The 22,887-nt window shown below is 46.3% G+C and overlaps 1 protein-coding gene across 1 annotated transcript in view; it reads left to right on the forward strand.

Annotated features, from left to right (window-relative positions):
* Positions 1–22,887, forward strand: part of C2CD3 (C2 domain containing 3 centriole elongation regulator) — an 87,076-nt gene that overhangs the window by 49,800 nt on the left and 14,389 nt on the right. The window contains 11 exon segments of the mRNA XM_070749450.1: positions 198–262; positions 2,819–3,006; positions 9,813–9,839; positions 9,841–9,903; positions 9,905–9,915; positions 11,064–11,109; positions 11,111–11,156; positions 11,159–11,198; positions 11,908–12,061; positions 12,063–12,111; positions 17,502–18,426. Coding sequence (XP_070605551.1) covers positions 198–262; positions 2,819–3,006; positions 9,813–9,839; positions 9,841–9,903; positions 9,905–9,915; positions 11,064–11,109; positions 11,111–11,156; positions 11,159–11,198; positions 11,908–12,061; positions 12,063–12,111; positions 17,502–18,426 — 1,614 coding nt within the window.

The raw sequence follows: 22,887 nt of genomic DNA on the forward strand, positions 1-22,887 counted from the left end.
AGGGGGGGGCACTTTTTGCAAAAAGTGTAGAATGCGGAGGGTTTGGGAGGCTTGCATAATACTTCTGGGGTCCGGGAAGGACAAAACCCTTTTTTATTACTTAACTCTTTGAAATCTTGGTGCATCTTATACATCGGAGCGTCTTATAGTCCGAAAAAATAAGGCCATTTTCTGATTTATTTTTTTATTTTTTGTAGGCTGTCCAAAGAACTCCTGCTGGATTCCCAGAAAACTCTGGTCTTCAAAATATGGCATAAAGCAGGTAACCTTTTCTTTTTATCGGAACTCCTTCACCACAAACAACTTTCAACCGCAATCAACCATATTTTTCAGAGTACAGTAATACCTCATGATACGAACTTAATTGGTGCAAGGAGGAGGTTCGTATGACGAAAGGTTCGTAAGACAAAACATTGTTTCCCATAGGAAACAATGTAAAGTCAATTAATCCGTGCAACCAAAAAAACCCCCGCAAAAAAACGGCTTTCGGCGACTGCTGGGAAGCCGTGCGGCTGTTTTAAAAGGTGACAGCCGGCCTGGGGGGCTTCCCAGCACCCCCCCCCGAACCCAGGTTCGGGGGGGTGCTGGGAAGCCCCCCAGGCCGGCTGCGACCTTTTAAAACAGCCGCGCCGCTTCCCAGCTGTCTCCTGAAGCCGAATGCCAAAGCCGAACTTCCGCGTTCGGCTTCAGGAGACAGCTGGGAAGCGGCGCGGGTGTTTTAAAAGGTCGCAGCCGGCCTGGGGGGCTTCCCAGCAACCTCCCGAACCGAACCCGGTGTTCAGAAAAATTTTGCCTCTTCTTACGAACTTTGTTCGAGTTACGAACCGGCGTTCGGGAGGCTTCTGGGAAGCCCCGCCGCCCGGCTGTCACCTTTTAAAACAGCCACGCAGCTTCCCAGCAGTCTCCGAACGCCGGTTCGTAACTCGAAAAAAGTTCGTAAGAAGAGGCGAAATTTTTCTGAACCCCGGGTTCGTATCACGAGTTGTTCGTAAGACGAGGGGTTCGTATCTTGAGGTACCACTGTATAAGATTGATTGGATTGGATTGGATTGGATTTGTATGCCGCCCCTCTCTGTAGACTTGGGGCGGCTAACAACAGTAGTAAACAGCATATGACAATCCAATATAAACAGTTAAAAACCCCTATTGTAAAACCAACATACATACAGACATACCATGCATAAAATTGTAAATGCCTAGGGGGAAAGAATATCTCAGTTCCCCCATGACTGGTGGCAGAGGTGGGTTTTAAGTAGCTTATGAAAGGCAAGGAGGGTGGGAGCAATTCTAATCTCTGGGGGGAGTTGGTTCCAGAGGGTCGGGGCCGCCACAGAGAAGGCTCTTCCCCTGGGTCCCGCCAAGAGACATTGTTTAGTTGACGGGACCCGGAGAAGACGCACTCTGTGGGACCTAACCAGTCGCTGGGATTCGTGCAGCAGAAGACGGTCCCTGAGATATTCTGGTCCGATGCCATGAAGGGCTTTATAGGTCATAACCAACACTTTGAATTGTGACCGGAAACTAATCAGCAACCAATGCAGACTGCGGAGTGTTGGTGTAACATGGGCATTTTTGGGAAAGCCCATGATTGCTCTCGCAGCTGCATTCTGCACGATCTGAAGTTTCCGAACATTTTTCAACACCTCGCCCCTCAAAAAAAAGAGACTGAAAGCCTGGGTGCGTCTTATACTCTAAATGTAGCTTTTTCTTTCTTCTTTTATGCCCTAACTAGGTGCTACCGATGTTCCCAGCTCTTGCAGGCTCATTGTTACTACCTGCAAAGAATGTTTTTCCAGCCTTAAATCTTTGCAGGCTTTTTTCCATTGCTCTACTCGCTCAAATACGTTCCTTTCCAATCCTAACGAGGCGCTAACAATGTTCCCGGCTTGCAGGCTTTTTCATTGTTACTCTCTCCCAATAAAGGCATAAAATAATGAGGTGAAGCTGACCCGACTAAGGACGCTAGCCAGTTAAGTATCCAATAGGCAGATTTAAAATTTTTAATTTAATTTAATATAAGGCATATAAATCAAGTAAGTTAAGTTAAATTAAATTAAATTGGGGGTACAAACCAAGATTTCCTACGGCAAAGTGCAAATTTTTAATTGCTGAGGTGCAAATTTTTAATTGGGCTTCCCCAAATATGCCCATATTACTCCAACACTACGCAGTCTGCATTGGTTGCCAATCAGTTTCCGGTCACAATTCAAAGTGTTGGTTATGACCTATAAAGCCCTTCATGGCACCGGGCCAGATTATCTCCGGGAACGCCTTCTGCCGCACGAATCCCAGGGACCAGTTAGGTCCCACAGAGTGGGCCTTCTCCGGGTCCCGTCAACTAAACAATGTCGGTTGGTGGGGCCCAGGGGAAGAGCCTTCTCTGTGGTGGCCTCGACCCTCTGGAACCAACTCCCCCCAGAGATTAGAATTGCTCCCACCCTCCTTGCCTTTCGTAAGCTCCTCAAAACCCGCCTCTGCCGTCAAGCATGGGGGAACTGAGATACTCTTTCCCCCTAGGTTTCTACAATTTATGCATGGTATGTTTGTATGTATGATTGGTTTTATAACAAGGGTTTTTAGCTGTTTTAGTATTGGATTGTTACATTCTGTTTTTTTGTCACTGTTGTTAGCGGCCTTGAGTCCACGGAGAGGGGCGGCATACAAATCCAATAAATAAATAAATAAATCATATAAATCAACTAAATTAAGTTAAATTAAATTAAATTGGGGGTACAAACCAAGATTTCCTACAGCAAGGTGCAAATTTTTAATTGCTGAGAGGTCTCATGTGTTTTTTTACATGCCATTTTCCATGCAGATGTTGAACGCGTGATAGGATTTGCGTCGGTGGACCTCTCCCCGCTGCTCTCCGGCTTCCAGTACATCTGCGGCTGGTACGACATCACCGACCTGAGTGGGCAGTGCCGAGGGCAGGTCAAAGTCGCCGTCTCCCCACTCGAAAGCATCACCCACCTGAAAGAAGAAAGGCAGGCAAGGAACTGCCAGGTAAAAGCATCTTCTCTACGTACCGTTCCCCGTTTCTCTTCGGCGAGTCTGCTTGCCGCATAGAGAAAACTGCCTGCAAAAGTTATTTTTATTTATTGTTTTATTTATATTTATTTACTGGTACTTGTTTATTTGTTTGTGGTGTTATTGTTTAATTAATTTTGTATTGTTTTATTTATTGCTTTATTCATATTAGAATAAAGCAATATTCATATTGTTCTATTTATTTATTTGGTTTACTTTTTTGTTTCATTTATTTTAATTTAATTTATTAGGTTTGTTTGCCGCCCCTCTCCGAAGACTCAGGGTGGCTCAGAACAACAATAAATACAGTAAACAATGATACAAATCCAATTAATAAAAGTAGAATTAAAACTCCTTAATATTAAAAACAATCAATACACCACAGTCATACCGTTCTCAAGTGCTATAGTCAGAAAAGACGGGGGAGTTAGCCCCCCCATTATTGTTTTAATCATTTACTTATTTGTTTTCATTCATTTCATTTCATTTCATTTATTGGATTTATATGCCGCCCCTCTCCGAAAACTCGGGGCGGCTAACAACAGTCATAAACAATATACAGTAAAAATCCAATACTAAAAACTAACTTAAAACCCCCTAATGTATAAAACCAACATACGTACAAACATACCATACATACAGTTGTATCAGCCTAGGGGGAGAAGAGGTCTTAATTCCCCCATGCCTGGCGGCAGAGGTGGGTTTTGAGTAGCTTACGAAAGGCAAGGAGGGTAGGGGCAATTCTAATCTCTGGGGGGAGTTGGTTCCAGAGGGCCGGGGCCGCCACAGAGAAGGCTCTTCTCCTGGGTCCCGCCAAGTGGCATTGTTTCGTTGACGGGACCCGGAGAAGACCCACTCTGTGGGACCTAACTGGCCGCTGGGATTCGTGCGGCAGAAGGCGGTTCCTGAGATAATCTGGTCCGGTGCCATGAAGGGCTTTATAGGTCATAACCAACACTTTGAATTCTGACCGGAAACTGATCGGCAACCAATGCAGACTGCGGAGTGTTGGTGTAACATGGGCATATTTGGGAAAGCCCATGATTGCTCTCGCAGCTGCATTCTGCACGATCTGAAGTTTCCGAACACTTTTCAAAGGTAGCCCCATGTAGAGAGCGTTACAGTAGTCGAGCCTCGAGGTGATAAGGGCATGAGTGACTGTGAGCAGTGACTCCCGGTCCAAATAGGGTCGCAACTGATGCACCAGGCGAACCTGGGCGAACGCCCCCCTCGCCACAGCTGAAAGATGTTTCTCTAATGTGAGCTGTGGATCGAGGAGGACGCCCAAGTTGCGAACCCTCTCTGAGGGGGTCAATGTTTCTCCCCCCAGGGTGATGGACGGACAGATGGAATTGTCCTTGGGAGGCAAGACCCACAGCCACTCCGTCTTGTCTGGATTGAGTTTGAGTTTGTTGACACCCATCCAGGCCCCAACAGCCTCCAGGCACCGGCACATCACTTCCGCTGCTTCGTTGACTGGACATGGGGTGGAGATGTATAACTGGGTATCATCGGCATATTGATGATACCTCACCCCATGCCCTTGGATGATCTCACCCAGCGGTTTCATGTAGATGTTAAATAGCAGGGGGGAGAGGACCGACCCCTGAGGCACCCCACAAGGGAGAAACCTAGAGGTCGACCTCTGACCCCCCACTAACACCGACTGCGACCGACCGGAGAGGTAGGAGGAGAACCACTGGAGAACAGTGCCTCCCACTCCCAACCCCTCCAGCCGGCGCAGAAGGATACCATGGTCGATGGTATCGAAAGCCGCTGAGAGGTCAAGAAGCACCAGGACAGAGGACAAGCCCCTGTCCCGGGCCCGCCAGAGATCATCCATCAACGCGACCAAAGCAGTTTCCGTGCTGTATCCGGGCCTGAAACCCGACTGCTGGGGACCTAGATAATCGGCTTCTTCCAAGGACCGCTGGAGCTGGAGTGCCACCACCTTCTCGACAACCTTCCCCATGAAGGGAAGGTTGGAGACTGGACGGTAGTTATTGAGTACGGCTGGGTCCAGGGAAGGCTTCTTGAGGAGGGGGCGCACGAGCGCTTCTTTATAGAGTGTTGGAAAGACTCCCCTCCCCAAGGAAGCGTTGGTAATCTCCTGGGCCCAGCTCCGTGTCACCTCTCGGCTGGCCGAAACCAACCAAGAGGGACACGGATCCAGTGAACAGGTGGCAGAACTCACAGCTCCAATGGCCTTGTCCACTTCATCAGGTGTCACCAAGTCAAACTCCTCCCAGACAGATGGACAAAGACGTTTAGCCCCAGTCACCTCGACTGACTCGTTGTCAGTCGACTCTGTTTTACAATTGGAGTCGAGATCGGCCCGGATCCGAGCGATTTTATCAGCGAAAAACGTGTTAAAGTCCTCGGCACTACTCTGTAAGGGCTCCCCAACTCCCCCCTGATTAAGAAGGGAGCGGGTCACCCTAAACAGAGCGGCCGGGCGGGATTCCGCTGATGCAATCAAGGCGGAAAGATACGCGCATCTTGCCGCCTTGAGCGCCACTTTGTAAGTCTTAATAAAAGCTCTTACAAGTGTTCGATCGCATTCGGACTTACTCTTCCTCCATCGCTTCTCTAGACGTCTCTTCTGGCGCTTCAACTCCCGGAGCTCCTCGTTGAACCATGGAGCTCTACGGGGTCTAGCGCCACGGAGAGGTCGCAACGGCGCAATACGGTCAAGGGCCTCTGCTGCCGCCTTGTTCCAGGCCTCAGCCAGAGACTCTGCCGGACTGCGGACGAGTGTATCTGGAAGAACCCCAAGCGCCTTCTGAAAGCCTTCTGGATCCATCAGGCGTCTGGGGCGGAACATCTTAATTGGTTCCGCCTCCCTGCGGGGGAGGATTGGAGCCAGGAAGTCAAGCCGCAGTAGAAAATGGTCTGACCATGACAAAGGCAACACTTCTAAGCCCCTTAGTCTCAGACCATTACTCAGTTGCTCAGAGAGGAATACCATGTCGGGTGAGTGCCCCCCCTCATGAGTCGGACCCTGAACTACTTGGGTCAGGTCCATGGCTGTCATGGTGGCCATGAACTCCTGTGCCAATCCAGAGGATTCGCCGAGCGACGGCAGGTTGAGGTCTCCCAAGACAATAAGTCTAGGGAACCCCACCGCCAGCCCGGCTACCTCCTCGAGCAGCACAGGCAGGGCTTGTGCCACGCAGCTGGGAGGCAGGTACGTGAGAAACAAGCCCACCTGAACCCCTAAGTCCAACTTCACCAGGAGGGACTCACAACCCGCAATCTCCGGAGCAACGAGTCTACGCAGGCAAAGGCTCTCCCTGGCTATAATAGCCACTCCTCCCCCCCTTCCCCGGGGTCGAGGTTGATGCCATATCTGAAACCCGGCTGGGCAAATTTCAGAGAGAGGAACTCCTCCCTCTGGGCCCAGCCAGGTTTCAGTTACACATGCCAGGTCGGCCTCCTCATCCAGGATCAAATCCCGGATGAGGAGAGCTTTATTTACCACTGACCTGGCATTGAGTAGCAGCAACCTGAGCCCAGGGCCAGATTTACACTCATCACCAGTATTCTGGGTTGAGCTCTCGGAGCCGGAACAAGGGATCGTTATTAAGCAACGATCCCTCCTTCCCCTGTAACGGCTAGCTCCGTGACTCCCGCCATATCTGCCTCTCCCCAGCAGCACTGAGATATCCTGACCCTCTGTCACCCCAGAGATAGCCGCCCCTCCCCCTCCCGCCTCTCCAGCGCCAGGTTGGCCAAGTGTATTATTTACATCACTCCCATTCATTTCACCCATACTATGATCCCACCCATCCCATCCGCCCCATCCATACCAATCATTTGCTCCATACACCCTATGCCCATCCCAGTTATCCATCAATAAAACACCCCCCCAATAATTTAGTTAAAATATAAATCAATTAATTAAAATACTACAGTTAAAATACTAATAAAAGAAGTAAATACAAATAGAAAATATAGAATATATAAAATATAGGTAATAGTGTAACAATTCAGTTGATTAAAATGAACCCAGTCAGCAGCAAATAACAACAGCACCAAGGTCTCAGGTAGTAAAGTCACAAATTGCTCAGAGTCAAGAGTCATTCTATATCTCCCCCACTCCTCAGAGAAGGGGCGGTAGAACGTCCTTATCCCAAGTATGCTGGTTATTAAATTAATTTCCCTGTCTCTCAGAGTCCTTAGTGTCAATGATAATTTCAGATCTTCCTTCTCTCTTGTCCCATCCACTCTTACAGTGCCTCCAAACCGCACTGGTCGGCCCTCCGTTGATTCCCAGTAGTTTTGCAGCAGAGTCTCATTACTATAGATCTCATAAATTGACATGCCCAGTCTGTTGTGTTCCCAGCAATAGCCAAATTGGCAATCCAGACCTCTATGCAGCCACAGTATGCTCCTTTGGTGGTCATAGTGGTACTCTCCTCCTTGGCCTCTTTGTTTTCCCATAGCCCTCTGTCTCCTCTCTCTCCTCCTCCTGCAGTTCCCCACTTGGCTGGTCTTTTGACGCCGAACACCCCCACCATTCGGTGTTCCCGCGTCTCAGGACCGCTTAGTGTATCTGGTGGGTCTGGCTGTTTCAATTTGGCTGGCTCGATAACTCAGCTCAGCCTCTCAGTCTCTGAAGCTCTCAGTCTCTGAAGGTCGTAACTCGGTGAAGAAAAGAGAGAAAAGGGCTGCAGGCGCCATTTTCCGCGCCCCAGCTGATTCCTCAGCAAATTCCGCGGCGGTGACAGTCCAAAGCAGGCGGCGCGGAGCCGGGGGCAGCGGGATCCTCCCAGGCAAGGCACAGGCTGGGCACAGGGTTCCTTCTACAGCTCTAGCCCCCCTATCCTCGATAAAGTCGCTGCGGCCAAGATGTTGCAAAATAAACGCCGCGGAGCGGGGGGGGGGGGTAATGGAAGCGCCACGGAGCAGGGGGGGCAGCAAGGACCCCCTGAGCTGGAACGAGCCGACTCCTGAGCCCAAATCCCAAATGCTCACCCTCGAGCCACCGGGCTGCAAATGAGCTGCAGACGGGCCGTCCGGCGCCTCCGGCTCCCTCCCGACAGCACAACACAGTTCAGCTGCAAACAGCAGCCGCCATTCTGCCGCGTCTCTGTCAGTCCGGCTCCAGGCGGGTTCGCGGCCAAGCAGCTCACCAATGCCGCGAACACCGCCGAACCCAAGGTCTCCAGAAGCAGGGACACCTCACCTCCAAAACAGGTTGTTGCCTTGACGTGGGAGGTTTCTATATCTTCTATATTTTCTGATGTTTAACCGTAGTCCGGTGGAGCTGTAATTCCACCCTCCTCCCCCCACCTTCCTTTGGGGGGTTTTGTTCGTTGTTTTATTTATTGTTCGTTTGTTTATTTATTCTCAATTTCTTTCCTTCCTATTTCTTACCTCTTTCATAATTCACTACAGATAATTGTCCACTCACAGCCATTCGTTTGGTGACCAACTCGAAGTTTCAACAGCACTGAAAAGTGTGACTTGTAACTGTTTTTTCACACTTACCCACCATTGCAGCACACCACACCCGTGGGGGTCAAAATTCAAACACTTTAATGGAGTCACATTTTTATTTTATTATTATTTTATTTTATTGTTTTGTCAAGTATGTTTTGGTGGGTATAAAAAGATATAACAATGTTTATATACATGATACGACACTGCTCAAAAAAATAAAGGGAACCCTCAAAGAACCCATCGTAGATCTGAATGAATGACATATTCTCATTGAATACTTTGTTCTGTACAATGTTGAATGCCCGACAGCAGGTGAAATTGATGGTCAACCAGTGTTGCTTCCTAAGTGGAACAGTTTGAATTCACAGAAGTTTGGTTTACTTGGAGTTGTATTGTGTTGTTTAAGGGTTCCCTTTATTTTTTTTAGCAGTATAGTAAGAGAGAAACTAGGACAGGGGATGGAAGGCACGCTGGTGCACTTATGCACGCCCCTTACTGACCTCTTAAGAACCGGAGAGGTCAACAGTGGACAGTCGGTTGATAGTGGTAAACTTTTGGGGGTCAAGTGATGAAATTACAGAGTCAGGTAGTGAGTTCCATGCATCAACTACCAGGTTACTAAAGTCGTATTTTCCTGCAGTTGAGTTTGGAGAAGTTTTACTTTAAGTTTGTATTTGTTGTGTGCTGAAGTAGTCATTGAGAGGAAGGATGTTGTAGCAGAATGATTTTATGAGCTATGCTTAGGTCGTGTTAAGACGATGTAGTTCTAAGCTTTCCAAACCTAGAATTGTAAGTCTAGTTGTGTAGGGATTCCGTTGCGAGTGGAGGAGTGGAGGGCTCATCTCGTAAAATATCTCTGGACATTTTCTAGAGTGTTTATGTCCGAAATGCGGTGTGGGTTCCAGACAGATGAACTGTATTCAAGGATTGGTCTGGTGAAGGTTTTGTATGCTCTGGTTAGTAGTATATATATTTTCGTAGTGTATATACAGTATTTGCTCTTATAGCAAAATATCTCTGGATTTATGACGGTTACAGTGTCCTAAAGTCACATAACCTTCTGACAAGCAAAGTCAACGTGGAAGTCCGATTCACACATTCCTAGCCTAATGCAGCTCTTCGTCATAAAACGTGGCAACATTCACTTAAGACATGTCTCGCTTAACAACAGAAAATGTGGGCTCCGTTATGGTCATAAATCGAAGACTACCTGTATGGAAATTCTGGAAAGCTCAAAGAACCTTTTAAAATGGCCTACTTCTGGCAAGCTATTTTTGCCAGGTCCTAATGAATTGTAGATTGTCGCAGGTCCCACCTGAAGGCCTTTTGCTTTGCAGGTGAGGGATTCGTGTATCTCATTCTCGTTCCTTCTCCAGCAGAGGCAACCCCAAACTTTCAACTTCTCCGTGGAAAAACACAGAAGCTTCCCAGCCATGCAAGGTAAGACAAAACCGCACTCAACAGCAGCGACTGCGAGAGGGATCTTGGAGTCTTGGGGAACAACCAACTAAATGTGAGCCAGCAATGTTCAAGATTCAACTACTGCAACGCTCTCCTACATGGGCGACCTTTGAAGAGTGTTCGGAAACTTCAGATCGTGCAGAATGCAGCTGCGAGAGCAATCATGGGCTTCCCCAAATACGGCCCATGTCACACCAACACTCTGCAGTCTGCATTGGTTGCCAATCAATTTCCGGTCACAATTCAAAGTGTTGGTCCTTGACCTATAAAGCCCTTCATGGCGTCGGACCAGAATATCTCCGGGACCGGCCTTCTGCCGCACAAATCCCAGCGACCGGTTAGGTCCCACAAGAGTTGGCCTTCTCCGGGTCCCATCGACTAAACAATGTCGGCTGGTGGGACCCAGGAGAAGAGCCTTCTCTGTGGCGGCCCTGACCCTCTGGAACCAGCTCCCCCCAGATATCAGGAGTTGCCCCCACCCTCCTTGCCTTTCGCAAAGCTCCTTAAAACCCACCTCTGTCATCAGGCATGGGGGAACTGAGATATCCCCTTCCCCTAGGCTTATAGAATGTATACATGGTATGCTTGTATGTATGAGTGGTTCTTTAAATTGGGGTTTTTAGATTGTTTTTAATATTAGATTTGTTTACATTGTCTTTTTATATTGTTGTTAGCCGCCCCAAGTCTTCGGAGAGGGGCGGCATACAAATCTAATAAATAATAATAATAATAATAATAATAATAATAATAATATTTACAGAATCAACCTCTTGCCCCCAATGGGTGCATGTTTTTTAAATTATGGGTTTTTAACTTTGTATTATTAGATTTGTATTGTACATTGTTTCTATCACTGCTGTGAGCCGCCCCGAGTCTACGGAGAGGGGCGGCATACAAATTTAATAAATAAATAAATAAAATAAATAAAATAATCTGGCGGTCCCTCATTTGACCCACCTTGGAAGGACAGAAGGGCTGAGTCAACCTTGAGCCGGTGGTGAGATTTGAACTGCTGAACTACAGCTAGCAGTTAGCTGAAGTAGCCTGCAAGGCTTGCACTCTACAACCACTGCCCCACACCGTCTTTTGCAATCCACTTTTCATCTTCATTGTTGGCTCTTCCGCAGGGCTGGATCCCGTTACAAAGAGCATGTGCAGAACATCCGTCGGTTCCCACACGTCGTTGCAGCAAGTGGAGGAGCAAGCGGAAGCTCTGGATCCCCCTCCCTTTCCTCCCAGACCTCCCTCTTCAGAGCTCTCAGGTGAAAAGACTCAGCAAGATTTCGCATTCGTGTCCCTGTGGGCAGAGCAGGGACTCAGTAGTAAAGGATTACGTTTTTATTGATGGGTGGGTTGGCTTTAGGGAGTTTATATCGCTGCTTTTTCGCATGTGGTGACTCGAGGCAGATTACGGAATGTAAAAGTTCATATAAGAATGGAATGGAATGGAATAGACAGACAGATAGATAGAGACAGACAGACAGACAGATGAATAGATAGAGAGATAGATAGATAGATAGATAGATAGATAGATAGATAGATAGATGATAGATAGATAGATGATAGATAGATAGATAGATAGATAGATAGATAGATAGATAGATAGATGATTGATAGATAGATAGATAGATAGATAGATGATAGATAGATAGATAGATAGATAGATAGATAGATAGATAGAAGACAGATAGATGATAGATAGATAGATAGATAGATGATAGATAGATAGATGATAGATAGATAGATAGATGATAGATAGAAAGATAGATAGATGATAGATAGATAGATAGATAGATAGATAGATAGATAGATAGATAGATAGATAGATAGATGATAGATAGATAGATAGATAGATAGATAGATAGATGATAGATAGATAGATAGATAGATAGATAGATAGATAGATAGATAGATAGATAGATAGACAGACACTGTTCTATTCTTTACTCCATTTATCCTGTTCTATTCCAGAGAAAACATGAAGGAGCTGGATGAGATCCAGAGGTATTTCAGTGAAAAACTCAGCAGACCTTTGACAGAGTGGAGTGCTCCTTGTGGCACCACGGAGGGTCTTGAGAACCAGAGACCTTTCTCTGGGGGGGACGTTCCAGAAGAAGACCCTCTGGCAGAAGAAACCCACCCATCAAGTTTCTCAAGTTAGCAGCCAGCAGGTCGGTAAGTGAATCCGGCTGCCCTACTGACTTTGCTCGTCCAAAGGTCACAAAAAGGTGATCACATGACAGCACATGACATGACATGACAGTGCAAACCATCCTAAGTACTTGCCTCCCGAATATTGATCACATGATGACAGGGAGGGGCATGTGTGAAAAACGGGCGTAAGTCACCTGTTCCACAAATAAGCGAAATTTCCTAATTAAATTGCACCCGTTGTAAAAGGAACACAATAGGCTGTGACTTTGCAAGGATCTGAAATGAAAATATGTTCATGTAGATTAGATGGTTATTAGAGGTGGAAGGGACCTTGTAGGTCATCTAGTCCAACCCCCGCCCACCCCACCCCAACTCAAGCAGTCCTTACACCATTTCAGACAAATGTCAGTCCAATCTCCCTTTCAAGTTTCAAGTGTTGAAGCTCCCACAACCTCCGCAAGCAACTTCTGTTCCACTGGTTGATCGCTCTCACCGTCAGAAAGTTCCCTCCTTATTTCCAGGTTGAATCTCTCCCTCGGTCAGCTTCCGTCCGTTGTTCCTCGTCTGGCCTTCTAGTGGTTTGGAAAACAGCCTGACCCCCCTCCTCTCTGTGGCAGCCCCTCAATGTTGGAGCACTCTCATCATGTCTCCCCTGATCCTTCTCTTTGCTAAAACAGCCATGCCCAGTTCCTACAATCGCTCTCCATATTGTTCTGTCGGGCTCTCTGGTAGACTCCTCCCAAAAATTCACAGGTACAAATTTCAGACACACACACGTTTGAAAATTCAAAACAATGTTCCTTTATAATGAAACTTCACTTAAACCAAGCCCTCTTTTGGTATAGCCAAGAGCACTGGTCTCCAAACAAACTGGTCATTTCTACAAGTCCCTTATCAGTTCTGAGATACTTAGCTTGCAGCTGTGAGGCAATTCACAGTCCTTCTTCTTTCACAAAGTGGAAACACACTTGCTCTGGTTTAGTTCCAAAGCAGGGAAAAATCAGCACACAAAAGGTCAAAGTCAATAAAGCAGTCACGAAACACAATGATCAGATAATCCTCCACAATGGCCAAACCCACAGGCTGCTCTTTATAGCAGCCTCACTAATGACCACAGCCCCACCCAACCACAGGTGGCCTCATTTTCTTTGATAACAATCTCTCAGTTGTTGCTGCCTATGAATCGCTCTCCGCATGCGTGGCTGTATCATGAACTCTTGTTCTGAATCCAAGAGGAGCTAGAGAATTGATCTCCTTCTGAGCTGTCTTGCCCCACTCTCCTCCTCCCTGTCACTCATGTCTTCTTGGTCAGAGGAGCCTTCATCAGCACATTCCACCGGGGGCAAAACAGGCCTGCAGCATGTGGATGTCTCCCCCACATCACAGTCCTTGGGGCAGGAGCTGGGCCAGAGCTAACCGCAACACATATGTTATAGTTTCAAGTCCCCTTATCTCCTGGTTGCTCTCTTCTGCACTTTCTCTAGAGTTTCAATGTCTTTTTTGTAGTGTGTTGACCAAAACTGAATGCAGTACTTTATGTGTGGTCTAACTAAGGCTTTATAGGGTGGTATTAGTACCTCCATAGTCTTAAATTGTATCCCTCTGTTAATGCAATTTAGGATTGCATTGGCTTTTTTGGCTGCTGCTGCACATGGCTGGCTCATATTAAGTTGGTTGTCCACCAAGACTCCAAGATCCCTCTTGCAGTCGCTGCTATTGAGTGTGGTTTCACCCAGTTTATATGTATATATTTGGTTTTTCTTACCTAGGTGTAGGATTTTACTTTTCTCTGCGTTGAATTTCATTTTGTTTGATTGGGCCCAGTCTTCAAGTCTCAAGATCCATCTGGATCCTGAGCCTGTCCTCTGAAGTATTGGCTACTCCTGCCTGCTTGGTATCATTTGCAAATTCGGTTAGTTCCCCTTCTATTCTCTCGTCTAGGTCATTTATGAAGATACTTCTTGGCTGTCAGTTTGGTGTGCAACAGTGACTGGCCTGGACCTCTGGCTCAGCATAAAATTTTGAACGAAGAACAAAAACTGCGCTTCCCTTGCAAAACAGAATTTGAAACTGTTTGGGTGGTTTTGCAAACCTTTAAAAAACAACAACACCAGTCTGGCCTAGATTTGATTCCCGCAAGAAAATGAGACGTGTGCTTTGAAATTAAATGGTATTTAGGCTGAAAAAAGGCTGTCCTGGCATATCTTTGTGATGGCGTGTTTCTTGTTGCACATCTTTCAAATCTGCAGTTTTAGTGGTTAGTTAAAGAGCCCCAGCCTTATCCGAAGTGTGTCGGCGCATTCAATTATTCTTGATATAATTGTGCACCAAAGGAGCTGTATTTCTGTCTGGCTTCAATTCTGGAGTTTTCTCCTTCTAATTTAGGGTCACAACTAAAAAATACCCCATAAACTGGGAGCGAGGCCCTGCGAAGACAGAAATTTGTTCACTTTCAAACTCCTCCCCCAAAAATAAATAATTTTTTTTTAAATTCAGAAAGAAATGTCCCATAGCTGTCAAAATAAAAAGTGGAATGAATTGTTTCTTTTCCAGTATAGAAACATAGAAGATTGACGGCAGAAAAAGACCTCATGGTCCATCTAGTCTGCCCTTATACTATTTCCTGTATTTTGTCTTAGGATGGATCTATGTTTATCCCAGGCATGTTTAAATTCAGTTACTGTGGATCTACCAACCACGTTTGCTGGAAGTTTGTTCCAAGCATGTACTACTCTTTCAGTCAAATAATACCCCAGTGGCCGATAAGGTCCCACAGAGTTGGCCTTCTCCGGGTCCCGTCGACTAAACAATGTCATCTGCCGGGCCCCAGGGGAAGAGCCTTCTCTGTGGCGGCCCCGGCCTTCTGGAATCAACTCCCCCCGGAGATTAGAACAGCTCCCACCCTCCTTGTCTTCCGTAAACTACTTAAGACCCACCTATACCGCCAGGCATGGGGGATTTGAGACACCTTTCCCCTAGGCTTATTATAATTTATGTTTGGTATGTATGTGCTGTTTGGTTTTTAATTATGATAGGGTTTTTAGTTTTTTTTAATATTAGATTTGTGCCAGTATAATATTGTTTTTATCGTTGTTGTGAGCCGCCCTGAGTCTTTGGAGAGGGACGGCATACAAATCTAATAAATTATTATTATTATTATTATTATTATTATTATTATTATTATTATTATCTCACATTGCTTTTGATCTTTCCCCCTCAGATTGTGTCCCCTTGTTCTTGTGTTCACTTTCCTATTAAAAACACTTCCCTCCTGAACCTTATAACTTTTTTTCTTTTTTTCTCCACCATAAAATCAAACAATACATAGTTGCAAACGCAATAACAATCCTTATAATGATTCATATGTAAAACTAGGACAACCGTTTAAACAAGAGCCAGCCGTGTGCAGCAGCTGCCAAAAGAGCCAACACAGATCTCGGCTGCATTAACAGAGGGACAGAATCAAGATCACGTGAAGTGTTAATACCACTTTATAAGACCTTGGTAAGGCCACACTTGGAATACGGCCTTCAGTTTTGGTTGAGAACCACTGGCTTAAAGACATTGCGATTCATCTGGGGAACGGAATCAAAGTATGTGCTGGAAAGAGGGAAAGGTGTAAAAGCCAATGAATGTTTGGTCGACTTAAATAGAATAGAATAGAGTAGAATAGAATTTTTATTGGCCAAGTGTGATTGGACACACAAGGAATTTGTCTTGGTGCATATGCTCTCAGCGTACATAAAATAAAATATACCGGTACATTAAAGATTTAGAAGAAGATGGTACATGGGGGATCACATTCACTTTGAAATTATGGAAATAAGATTAAACAACTTTAATGAAAACAAACTGGAGAAACTGATGGAACGATGGGACAAGGTGAGGGATTATACGTTAAATAAAATTTGCGACAAAAAGGTGAAAAATAAACGCAAATCACTCTTTGAATTGTAAATAAATGCAAATCAGAGCTGAGCAAATAACAGAATATATACTCGTAAATAATTGAAACCCCCCCCCCCAATTGGTGGTGGGGAATGCATGTTTAGTCGGGTGACGGGACACATGCAAAGAGCACTGTTGTATGTTGTTTGTATTGTGTTATGTGTGTGCAAAAACCAATAAAATATATTTTTTTTAAAAAGAAGAAACAAGCAGGAAGAGGGAGATTGTGATCCCCTTATATAGAGCGCTGGTGAGACCCCATTTGGAATAATACTGTGTTCAGTTCTGGAGACCTCACCTACAAAAAGATATTGACAAAATTGAAGGGGTCCAAAGACGGGCTACAAGAATGGTGGAAGGTCTGAAGCATAAAACGTATCAGGAAAGACTTCATGAACTCAATCTGTAGAGTCTGGAGGACGGAAGGAAAAGGGGGGACATGATCGAAACATTTAAATATGTTAAAGGGTTAAATAAGGTCCAGGAGGGAAGTGTTTTTAATAGGAAAGTGAACACAAGAACAAGGGGACACAATCTGAAGTTAGTTGGGGGAAAGATCAAAGGCAACATGAGAAAATATTTGACTGAAAGAGTAGTAGATCCTTGGAACAAACTTCCAGCAGGCGTGGTTGGTAAATCCACAGTAACTGAATTTAAACATGCCTGGGATAAACATATATTCATCCTAAGATAAAATACAGGAAATAGTATAAGGGCAGACGAGATGGACCAGGAGGTCTTTTTCTGCCGTCAGTCTTCTATGTTTCTAAAGTTAAAAATTCAACTGGAGAGCAAAATGCACCAAAATAGAGAGCGCGGCTATCTGGCAAGTTGAAAGACCATAGAGAAAGTAAAAGGAGCTTGGTTTTTTGTTTTGTTTTTTTAAAGGAGCTTGATTTAAAGCTCAGTTTTGAGGACATTTTTTAAAAAGGCTGGGTGAAACTAAAATGATTGAAAGGGACTGAAAAATAAACTCCGGAAGAGAATAACCTGTATTGATTTTGTCCTCGTTCTTTGCATGTTTAATGCCAGCTGGGTATCACTGGCAGGTGCCCGAATGCTGAAACCCTTTTCCTGATGACGCACCCAAACAATGCCGTCTGGCGGGACCCAGGGGAAGAGCCTTCTCTGTGGCGGCTCCGACCCTCTGGAACCAGCTCCCCCCTGAGATTAGGATTGCCCCCACCCTCCTTGCCTTTCGCAAACTCTTTAAAACCCACCTCTGCCATCAGGCATGGGGGAACTGAAACATCTCCCCCTTGCCCATGTTGTTTTGGTGTTAGATTGATTGTGTGCTTGTTTTCTAATATTCTGGGGTTGTTTTTTATTAATTTTTTAGCTTAAATGGCTCTATGTATTGTTTTTACCTTGTTGTGAGCTGCCTCGAGTTTGCGGAGAGGGGCGGCATATAAATCCAATAAATCAAATCAAATCAATCAATCAAATTCCTTTTCTTCCGCTAGGTCTCTGGCCTAAGATGACAGGCCACTCTGAAGTCCATGAAGACGGTCACAGATTCTCAAGTGCTGATCAGGCCTTTCTTGGGCAGGAAAACGGCGCCATTGGGTCCGAGAGACTCAACGCCCCTTCACGCAATGAATTCTGGAATGCCAGGGAAGGAGAAGAGCCTCTATGCGCCCTCGGAAAATCCCCTTCCGCGGAAGACGTGCTGTATGGATTCTTTGACTCCCACAAAGCCTCTCTCTCAGGATTCCTCCCCGGGATCCAAGGGGAGGAAGACTCTGCTCAGTCCCACAGTGAGGAAGAGTACGAGGAGGCCATCGTAGAGCCGCGGATGCTGAACGAAATCACTACCGTGACGGACAAAACCAGTCCCTGGTCCAGCTTTGTTTCCGAAGCTGAGCCGGATCCGATCCACGAGGCACAAATGACGAAGGACGGGGATGATGTATCGAAAGAGGGCACCATCGGAAGCAGCTCCGTGACCCAAGATGATCCTTCGATTGTGTCCATCATCACTGGATCTGGAAACAGCCCCTTCAGAGAACAAGACGGGGACGATGCTGAAGAAGAACCAAGAGTTGAAGCTGGGGAAGAAGAACCCACAGCTGCAGGGCAGGCGGAACCTGCGGAAACCCAAAAGGTTGGTCGAGAAGAATCGACGGGCGTCTGGGCAGAAGCATCCTCCTCCGGGCGAAACGGCGGAGGAGACTTCGTTAGACCGCGGACGGTTGCTCCAGAAATGGTGGGAGAAAGAGAAAACTTGAAGATTGACCCACTGCAAGAAGAAGGAAGGAACGCGAAAGGAGAAAAAGAAAGTCTCCAGCTTTGCCCCGCATCTCGGGAGATCATGCAACGGACCGAGGCCGACTCTGGAGAAGACGACGAAGACCTGCCAGAAGAGTTCGACGCGCCTGCGATCACGCTGTATCCTTTATTTTCCCGCCAACCGCGCAAAACATCCTTTCGTCTTTGAATAAATGATGGCACGTCCATGAGGAGGGGAGGGTCTTCCTTTGACTTCAATGGCCCTCGGGGTGGTCACAACCGACTCTTCCTCAACGTGACTTCGACGCACAATCCTGGCGGTGAAGTCCAGGAAGGCAAAGGGTTGAGGAAGGTTGGCCTAGTGGAGAGAGTTTTGAGGGGGTCCTGGGCCCACTCTGAGCTTGGTTGTTTTCTGCCAGACGTTTCATGACCCAAACTAGGTAACGTCACCATTGCTGGTTAATGTTATCATTATTATTGTTATTATTATTATTATTATTATTATTATTATTATTATTATTTAATAATTATATTATTATTATTATTATTATTATTATTATTATTATTATTATTATTATTTATTAGATTTGTATGCCACCCCTCTCCGGAGACTCGGAGCAGCTCACAACACAAAACATGGTACAAATCCAACAATAAAAAGCAATTTAAAAACAATCATAAATCTCAAACAAACCTTGCATAAAACGGAAACGGTCGGGGGGAATCAATTCCCCCATGCCTGACGGCAGAGGAGTTTGCGAAAGACAAGGAGGGGGGGGTGGCAGTCCTAATCTCCGGGGAGAGGTTGATTCCAGAGAGTCGGGGCCTCCACAGAGAAGGCTCTTCCCCTGGGTCCCGCCAGACGACATTGTTTGGTCGACAGGACCTGGAGGCCAACTCTGTGGGACTTAATCTGTTGCTGGGATTCATGCAGCAGAAGGCGGTCCTGGAGGTATTCTGGTCTGATGCCTCCTCCCTTTTAGCACTGATGATGTTACCTAGTGTAGTAATGAAATTCTGCAAGAAAACCATCAAGCTCAGAAAGCACCAAGGACCCTATAGCGATTTAGTATAGTGACCCTATATGTTCCCTAGCTGGGTCATGAAATGTCTGAGCTACAAATATTCCCCTTTATTGCTGAGAGAGCTCCTGAACAAGAGGCCGGCCAAGCGAGCTGGGTAAGGACTGCTGATTCCTGCCTGGGCCTCCCATTACATGTAGTCCTCAACTTATGACCAGAATGGAGCTCAAAATTCCCGCTGCTAAGCGATCACAGTTGTGAAGTGAAAACGTTGCCTTGTTTTACGACCTTGCCGCAATGATTAAGTGAATCACTGCGGTCCTTAAACTGGCGACACCGTCGTTAAGTGAATCTGGGCTTCCCCATCTTTGTCAGGAAATCGCCAAAGGGCGGGTGGGGGACACGGCAACCGTCCTAAGTACATGCCAGTTTCCAAGCGTCTGGATTGTGATCACGTGATCGCACGGTCATAAGTGTGAGACCTTTTTCCAAGTCCCTTTTTTCGGTGACGCCGTAACTTCAAACGGTCACTAAGCGAACAGTTGTAAGTGGAGAACTACCTGTTCTTCCAGTTTCTGTTGGGTTTTTTAAAAAAAACATAGTAAACCATGGATTCATTTAATGACCATGGTGTTTGTTTAACAACCGCACTGTTTCACTGCAATAAAAGTCATAAACCTGGTTGCGGCCACATGGTGGTCCACTTAACGACTGGCACAACTTGTAATTGTGGGCTCTATCGTCGTAAGTCAAGGACTACTGTTCATAAAGTTGTTGGATGTGGCACAATTTCTCCTGACTAAAACCCGTAGCACAGGGCCTGTCAGTCATGCGGGACTACATTTCCCAGAACCCTTAGCTGGCAAGGCCCAAAGCCTGGGGACTCAGTAACTGAACCTTTGGCCCTCTGTTTCCAAGAAAAGGAGAACAAGTTTATTAGTCTGATTTAATGATTGCTGATATCCCTAGTTCCCTCTCCAAGAACATTTTTCCTTTTTAATCTTAAATCTAAACCATCGTGCCTCCTTCTCATCCTTATTTACTTCCCCAATAACTAAAAACCCTTATCCAATAATAAATCCACATTTACTTGCATTTAATATTCAACATCAAATTATAAATTCATTGCATATCATTTCTAATTAATAACCTATCTAATAGCAAAGACAGATTCCAAAATTCGCAATCATTCGTTTTCATCTTAGGTTATCTTCCTCCTGGTGACACAATATATATACAGGGTGCGTTCCAAAAGTAATGCAATTATTTTTTTAAAGTAAATTATAGAACAGATTTGCACAAACACTTAAAATTCTTCAAAGTATTGTCCTTGGGCCGCTACACATTTTTTCCAGTGACTCTGCCATGACCGGTACGCGCCCTGGAAGGCGTCTTCGGGGACCTCTCGCAGGGTCTTTGTCACAGCTGATTGGATCACTTCTATGGATGAAAAACGGGTTCCTTTCAGGGCTGGGAACAAAAAGAAGTCTGCTGGGGCGATGTCAGGATTATAGAGTGGGTGAGGCAGTGTTGGCACCTGGTGTTTGGCCAGGAACCCGCGGACTCAGCGTATTGTGGCAAGGTGTGTTTTTCATCCATAGAAGCGATCCAATCAGCCGTGACGAAGACCTTGCGAGAGGTCCCCGAAGACGCCTTCCAGGGAACGTACAGGTCATGGCATAGTCACTTGGAAAAATGTGTAGAGGCCCAAGGACAGTACTTTGAAGAATTTTAAGAGTTTGTGGTGCAAATCTGTTCAATAAATTACTTTTTTTAAAAAAAATTGGATTACTTTTGGAACGCATCCTGTACACTAATTCTAAATTTAACCCAGATCCAATTGGTAATCATTGAAAGTCCTAAATTCAGTGCAGAACTGACCAGGAGAACCAAGAGCAGGCTTACAAGTGGCCTAAACACCAATTGAGCCCCCTATTGCTATTGCTGGCTACCAACGGTGTGTTCCGCGTGCAGCTTTGGTTGCCTTTCCAGTGCATGCCTGCGCATGTGCTCCCGCGTGGTTTTGTTTCTGCGCATGCACGGGAAGCAAAAACGCACTGAAATCTTGCGAGGGGCACGTGCACATGAGATTTCGGCATTTTTTTGCTTCTGCGTATACGCGGCAGTGAAAAAAATGCCAAACTCCCATGCACCTGCGCGCATCTCCTCGCAAAATTTGGCTTCTGCGCAGGCACACAAAGCAAAGCATAGGCAAAATTGAAGAAAAAAAGATGGTGGCGCCCATAGGACCGCCACTGGAGCGGTCGTACGAAAATTGCGTAATCTGGCAGCCGCTACTGGTGCCCAGTCCCCTACCCCAGTCCCCTACATTGGGTGACCGATAGCAACCCACTACCCTGATTCCCCGAAAATAAGACAGTGTCTTATTTTAATTTTTGCTCCCAAAGATGTGCTACGTCTTATTTTCAGGGGATGTCTTATACAGTGGTACCTCGTGATACGAACCCCTCGTGATACGAACCCGGGGTTCGGAAATTTTTTGCCTCTTCTTACGAACTTTTTTCGTCTTATGAACCCACCGCAGATCGCAAAATGGCGCTCCGCTGGGCACCGACACCCGGCTGTCACCTTTTAAAACAGCCGGACGCTTCTCGGCGGCCTCCGGAATCCGAACCCGAACCTGAACTTCCAGGTTCGGCGTTCAGGAGAACGCCGAGAAGCCCCCCCCGGCTGTTTCAGGTGACAGCCGGGCAGCGGTGTTTCTCGGCGGCCTCCCAAACCCGAACCCGAAAAGTTCGGGTTTGGGAGAACACCAAGAAGCCCCCCGGCTGTTTTAAAAGGTGACAGCTGGGCGGCGGCGCCCAGCAGAGTGCCATTTTGCGATTTTTTTTTCTTTTTGCACGCATTAATCGCTTTTACGAACCTCGTCTTATGAACTTTTCACCTTACGAACCTACTTCCGGAACCAATTAAATTCGTAAGACGAGGTATTACTGTATTAAGCAATTCTACGAAACCTCTTCTATGTCTTACTTTCTGGGGTGACTTATTTTCGGGAAAACAGTGTACCGCCTGCAATACTGCTTTCTAATCACTGCACCCCCACGACAGGGAGGGAAGGAACGATAGGAAGGGAGGATGGAGGGAAGGGAGGAAGGAGAAAAGGCAGGGAGGGGAGAGAAGAAAGGAAGGAGAGAGAAAAGGGAGGGTGGGAATGAAGGAAAGGAAGGAAGCAATAAGCATTTAGACTTATACATACTGCTTCATAATACTTTTACAGCCCTCCCTAAATGGTTTACAGAATCAGCCTTTTGCTCTCCAACAATCTGGCTCCTCATTTGACCCACCTCGGAAGGATGGAAGGCTGGGTCAACCTGGAGCTGGTCAGGATCGAACTGCTGGCAGTGAGCACAGTCAGCCTGCAACACTGCGCTCTAACAACTGCGCCACCAGGGAAAGAGAGGGGCTAGGGGCTTACGACATCCCCGTAGCCAGGTGAATTTTTATCCTTGTAACTCGATAGATAGAATAACAGAGTTGAGAGGGACCTTGGAGGTCATCTAGTCCAACCCAAGCAGGAGACCCTCCACCATTTCTGACCAATGGCAGTCCGGTCTCTTCTTGAAAGCCTCCAGGG

Source organism: Erythrolamprus reginae, chromosome 4 (genome assembly GCF_031021105.1).
Source record: "Erythrolamprus reginae isolate rEryReg1 chromosome 4, rEryReg1.hap1, whole genome shotgun sequence".
NCBI classification, from domain to species: Eukaryota; Metazoa; Chordata; class Lepidosauria; order Squamata; family Dipsadidae; genus Erythrolamprus; species Erythrolamprus reginae.